Consider the following 6,190-nt stretch of genomic DNA (forward strand, 5'->3'; position numbering starts at 1 on the left):
CACCCACACAGTATACACACAGACAGTATACACCCACACAGTATACACCCAGGCAGTAGGCACCCAGGCAGTATACACCCAGGCAGTATACACTTGCAGTCCTAGCTACAAGAAAGGGTGTGGCAGCCTGAACAACAAAGAGAGACTTTGGCTCAAAATAAATTCAACTAACAAATAAAGTCTATTGAGAAAACTTATTTGAAAATTTCCATTGTTGATGTTTATGGAAAAATTGGGGCAGGAGGGGGAGTCATGGAAAGCAGAGCAACCCTGAGTAGGAATGCATTGAGAAGGAGCCCAGAGGATATTCTCTCACACCTCTGGTCCCCTGCTCCTTCCTCCTGGCTGGTCTGTCTTCTGACTCCTGCACCCTCCCATCCCTGATGGTGGCTTGTGGGGGTGTCCTTTCTACCCAGGTGGGCATAGCCTAAGAGCATGCCCACCCTATGCCAGGAACTTGGGGGTATTTTCCAGGGGTTCACAGTGTAACAGTGGGGGCTGCCTTCACCAAAGACCCCACAAACACATCCTCAGCCCAGGAGCCTGCTCTCAGAGGCTAGGGCTAGGGTTGTCCTGGTTGATAGTCATTGCTCCCCCAAGGCCCAGTCATCAGCCATTCCATCCCCTCTCTGCGGCCATCAGCGCCACGCCATCATGGCTGTTGGGGACTGGGAATATTGGTAGAGCCCCTGAAATCTGTGTAGAAGACAGACTTACCAACAGCCCAGGGACACCCAGTAACTTGCCATATTACCAGGTGCCTTAGGTAGGCTAGCTCTAATGCCTGCAGCATCTCATTAACGAGTTCAGATGAACATTGAGCTGACTCAAAAAACGATCCACAGGCCAGGCATTTTCTGGTCCTATTTACACCTACTTATAACCTCCATCCTTCCACTGGCTCTACAACTTCCACCCTCTCAGATAGGGAAATGAAGGCGTGGTAAACTTGCAAAACTGCAGTTAGCATGGAGGTGACACAGCCACGCTGGGGCTGCCTGTAGACACCCCTGGTACATTCTGTTCTGTCACTAACATATGGATCACTTTGAATTCAGGGGTCTGCTGTCCCCACACTGTGCCAACGTGTACAGGGCTGAACACACAGTAGGCACTCACAGAAGAGTTCTGGAACGAATGGGCTCCAGTCCAAGGTCCAAAGGCACGGTCTACCAGTAGATAGAGGCCAGAGCTTCATAGCGGCCTCCTCCCACCCTGAGAGCTGCTAGTTAGCCAAGATGGGACTCTGCTGCCCACAAGTCATGAGTCAGGAGCCCTGAGTCACCTGCCATGGGTGGCCCAGCCCAAGGGTTGAAGCCAGCTGCACCAGAGCAAGGCATTTCCTGTGTTTCCTGCGGCTCTTGTAAACTATGCATGCAACCACATATAGGCAGCCACTGGGTATCACGGAGACTCGGCAAGGCTCTGCCTGGATACCAGGCCCCTGTAAACAAGGCCTGGAATGCCTTTACTAGGTGAAAGCAGATGGACTGCTCTGTGCAGAATCCATGAGCCTTTGCCTGTACTTCCCCTCCCTGCCAGCTGGTACCACGAATATGGCCCTTCACATCATCTTGAACTTCTGCAGCTCAGACCGAAGTCCTTACTCTGGCATTTGGGATCCTGAAGCTGCGGGCCCCACAAGCCCTTACTCTGCCATAGGGGTCCCAAAGCCTTCTTGTCTGCAGCTCACAACCACAGAGTCAGGACCCAGGCAGTAGGCTGAGAAAACCTGGTTGATTCATGCCGAGCATATTTAACACCCTTTTGGGAATTCACTCTCCTGGGGTCTACAACTTGGGCATCAACTTCCCCTGAATCTCTTTCAGAAGCTTGTGTCATCATTGCATGGGTGACTATCTGTTTTGTGAAGACACAACTCTCAGTGTTCTACAGCCATCAACACACACACACACAGAGAGAGAGAGAGAGAGAGAGAGAGAGAGAGAGAGAGAGAGAGAGAGAGAGAGAGAGAGAGAGGATGCAAAGATTAATTTGTATGGTAGGCCCCCAGCAGGTGCACTAGGACCACAGAACAATGGATCTGTGGTCCCAGAGCTGCCCATCCAATCCTCTCAGGCTTCTGTCCTATAGTCTCCATCTCCCACCAGAAAAAGGAAGGGTGATGAGGTGTCAAAAAGCCAGCAAGTAGATGGGAAAGAGAAAAAGTGTTTGTCATTGCCACCGGCCACAGGCTGGCTGTGTCCTCCCAGCTAAAAGACACCCCATCCTCTACCCCAGTCCCACCTAATCTGTCCCACACATCCTAATGAATTTACTAGAGGATCTGGAAAACCAGAGGCAGGGCAGGGCCCAGCATGAATGCTGAGACCAGGCCCCCCATTCTGCTCCTACCACTGACCAGCAGAGTGGTCTGGGGGCACTTACCCAGCCTGAGATTTCATCTCTCCATCCCTAAACAGGTTTAATATTCCTTATGTCTCCACATAGACATTCTGAATAAGAGTGCATATTAGGGACACAAGCAGGGCTCTATACATAGATAGTGCTCAGAACTTGCAGCCCCAAACAAAAAGGGCACGGAGTGATGACAAAGGAGAGTGTGGTAGTTGGGGTTTCCTCTAGTCTGTTTACGAAGTCATCAGGTTCCAGCAAATAAGGTCTTATTTTTGGGCACCACCAATTCTGACTCCAGTTTAGAGAGCCTTGGGTACTTCTGGGGCTACCCTGACTCCCTGGGCCATCCCAGGTGACCTCTGCCACAAGAAGCGTAAGAGTGAAACTCCCAGAACAAAAGTGCGGCATCTGGGAGCCACCACATTCCCGGGCTCTCTGCCAGAGGGGGGTCCCTCGCTGACTCATCCCCCCACGGCATTCTTTTACAGGCAAAACTCAGCACAGCAATGTCACTGTGTCTGGCTGGGATCAGAAATAAAGTGGGTGAGTCCCCGGAGCAAATTGCTTGCTCCGAATTCACTAGAACCATCTAGAGTAAGGGACGTAGCAGGAGTCTCGCAAGCTCACGAGCAAGCGGGAAGCACGGGAGTCTCACTGGTACCACAAGCTGCCCTGGAGCGCAGAGCCGGTCCTGCCTCCGTGGGGGTGAGTGCCCTCGCCGACAGCTCTAGAGTCTCAGCAGACTGGCGGTGAGCACCATTTCCCTCTCTCAGACCCAGCCCGGCCCGGGACACCGCCCCGCTCTGCAGGTGTAGCCGGTGCCGTGCACCCTGCTGGCGCTCACCTGCTGCTCTGTTTCCTCCGCCCGCGACGGCCCCCCACTCCGCACCCGACACCCCCGGCGCCCCCGGCCCGCCTCTCAGAGCCCGGGACACCCCGCCACCGCGTGCCGCTACGCCCGAGTCGTCCGTGCCAGCTAACACCAAGGTCACTCGGCTCCCGTCGCCCGCCTGGCCCTGCGCCCACCTGTCATGGCGGAGGACACGGCGCCGCCCCACGGTCCTCGGCTGTCCGCCGCCCGGCCCGACGGCTCCGGTGACCGCCGCTGCAGGCCGGGCCTTAAGTCCCGCCTCTACCCTCTAGGTCCCGCCCAGCTACGGCGACAACGTCTCCAGTCTCAAGCCCTTCCCTCCAACTAGCCACGCCCCTTCTCCGTGCCGAGCTCTGGGGCTGCGTTAGCAGTGGGCGGAACCGGGACTCTACTATAAACCACGCCCCTCACCGAAACCCGCCCCCTGTCATCTTCGACTCAGGCTTCCCCCGGGTGTTCCGAACTGCGCGCCCCAGTGAGCCCCGCCCCTGAGGAGTTTAGGCAGTAGCGGTGACCGGAGCCCCGCCCCCTCCAGTTTAAGTAATCGGGCAGAGGAGCCCAGTCCGGCTCAGGTCCCAGTCAGGATCAGAGACCTCAAGCCCCGCCCCACGCATGGCCTCTCCAATAGCTCCTGGGGTCCGCGCCCCTTCGTTAAGCTCCGCCCCTCCTCCGGCACGGAGCCGGCTGCTTTAGGAGGTTAAGAGGTAGGTGTGTGCTTCTCGGAGGATGAGTTTTCCGCTGCTGCGCTCTGGCCACCCCACCCCATCTCCCGGATAAAGAAACTGAGTCTTCAAAAAGAGACGTGAATTACCCAAAGTCACAGAGCAGGTCAGGACTGGAAAAAAAAAAAAAGGGCCGGTGAGCGTTCATTGGCACCCAGGAATTGAGACTTAACAGTGAGCTTGGTGGAACATCCTTTTATCAAGTCCCCTATTTACGAAAGGGGACAAGTGCCTGGCATTGCAGCCTAGTTAGGGAAGTTATTTAGCTTGACTGAGCCTCAGTTCTCGTAATTATAAAACACGCGGCCTCAGGCAAATCTTTCAACCTCCCACTTATTTCCCTTCTGTTGTAGGTAGGCCTGGCCCTTCCAGCTCTGGTGCTCACCACAAGAAGTCCCCAGGCCCCGGCCCAGCTAGGAAATGGAGGTCTGTGGGAGAGGCAAGACCCTCACAGCCGGCAATGGCAATGGCTGCAGGCACCAGTTTACCTGTCTCTGCTGGTGCTGCTACCGCAGCACATTTTAGAGCCACAACTTGAGACGTTGGAACCAGACCAGGACTGCTGAGGGCCCCAAGTCTGGACGCACTGCCGGGACAGCCCAGGAATCCCTGGGTCCCTGAGCCCTCCATCTCGGCCTCGGTTCTCCCCAGGGTTGTAAACTCTCATCTTGGGAATGGGAGGTTCAAAAGGCATCTGGAGATTGACTTGCAAGGTTGCTGGGAATTCCAAACTCTTGGACCCAGTGGTAGTGGTCGCTACACTCCTGCCCCATGCTAAACACTGCAGAAAACGAGGTTAGCTCAGATTCCCCACAGGCCAGGCATTTGGAGAGCTCAGCACCAGTCTGTGCAGGCAGAGGGACAGACAGCATGGACAGACCTTGTTCCAGGAGATAGTGTGCACCTGACCTACACACGTGCCTGGGCCAGATCCTGACTACGTCCTGCCAGAGCCCCGCTAGGACCACATTGGGACCATTCTGAAGGGCCTCTGGGTACAGATTGACCCAATTATTCTACATATATCACTGCTATAGTCATGGGGTGGGACTGGGGGCTCCCTGTACCACCCATTTTTAGGCATCCCTTGCCAGACTCACCATCGGGAAGGCCAGCCTTCCGCCTTTACATCTTCTCCTGCGCACCCAACCTCCCTAGATCCCATGAGGGAAGCTGAGGCCTAGTGCAGAGTCCCCCACCCTAGGTCTAGCAGCCTGATGTGACCTTCCAACTGCAGGCTTCTTGCTCATTGGCACTCGAGAGTTTGTACAACATTTGGTCCAATGACACCAACAGGAGGCCCTGCTACCCCAAGCGTGCAGGGAAAGAAGGCCTTAGTCTATGACAGGACAGCTATAGGTATACAAGGAGCTACCAACCACACCTGATGTCCACACCAGGATCTACACAAGGTGCAAGGCACTCCCTCAATCAGGGCTGGGCCCTGGGTACTCCCACCTCTTCCCGAAGGTAGGGAGGGGAAGATGGGCACAGACTGCTGCTCTCCCACTGGCAGGACCTGTAGACTTAAGATATGTGAGTGTGGAAAGTCTATGCAGACTCTAGGGTGCCAGCTGATGTTACACCCGACCTCCTGCCAAGCAGCTGGAAGTCCTTTTTCTTTGAGACAGCCAAAGGAAAGCCAGAGCTGGCTAGAGTCACAGCCAGTGAGTCCAGACTTACTCAGGACCATTGTAGTAGACGGAAAGAATAAAAGCCAGCTGCAGAAGATAACTCTGGTCTGAATACAGTAAGATTAGTATGGGGTTTACAGCCAAGGAGGAGGCTGTGGAGGCTTGGCAGATAGCAAGAGGCTGAGGCTCAGTTGGTAGAGTGCTTGCTTGCCTAGCACACACGGAGCCCTGGGTTAGATCTCCAGCACCAAATAAAGTAGGCATGGCAGTGCACACCTGTAATCCCAGTACTCAGGGGGCAGGCAGGTAGATCAGAAATTCAAAGTCGTTCTTGGCTACATAGTTCAAGGTTAGTCTGGGATAGGTGAGGCTCTCTCAAAAATTAAGATAAAAAGAAAGGCATCATCTGGAGTAAGGGAAGGAATGGGGCTGGGGAGATGGGATTAGTCAGCCTGTCCCACGGCATGAGGACCTGAGTTCAGAGCCACAGCATGCATATAAAAAGCTGGAAATAGGCCGGGCGATGGTGGCGCACGCCTTTAATCCCAGCACTCGGGAGGCAGAGGCAGGCGGATCTCTGTGAGTTCGAGACCAGCCTGGTCTAC

General features: G+C 54.9%; 1 protein-coding gene across 2 annotated transcripts in view; it reads right to left on the reverse strand.

Annotated features, from left to right (window-relative positions):
• Positions 1 to 3,484, reverse strand: part of Card19 (caspase recruitment domain family member 19) — a 13,905-nt gene extending 10,421 nt beyond the window's left edge. For both annotated transcript variants that reach the window (XM_026782844.1, XM_005355161.2), the window contains exon 1: positions 3,385 to 3,484. In XM_026782844.1, the coding sequence (XP_026638645.1) occupies positions 3,385 to 3,391 (7 nt within the window). In that variant the 5' untranslated portion in view covers positions 3,392 to 3,484. The remainder of the gene's footprint in view (positions 1 to 3,384) is intronic.
• Positions 3,485 to 6,190: the final 2,706 nt, after the last annotated feature.

This window comes from Microtus ochrogaster, chromosome 16 (genome assembly GCF_000317375.1).
Source record: "Microtus ochrogaster isolate Prairie Vole_2 chromosome 16, MicOch1.0, whole genome shotgun sequence".
NCBI classification, from domain to species: domain Eukaryota; kingdom Metazoa; phylum Chordata; class Mammalia; order Rodentia; family Cricetidae; genus Microtus; species Microtus ochrogaster.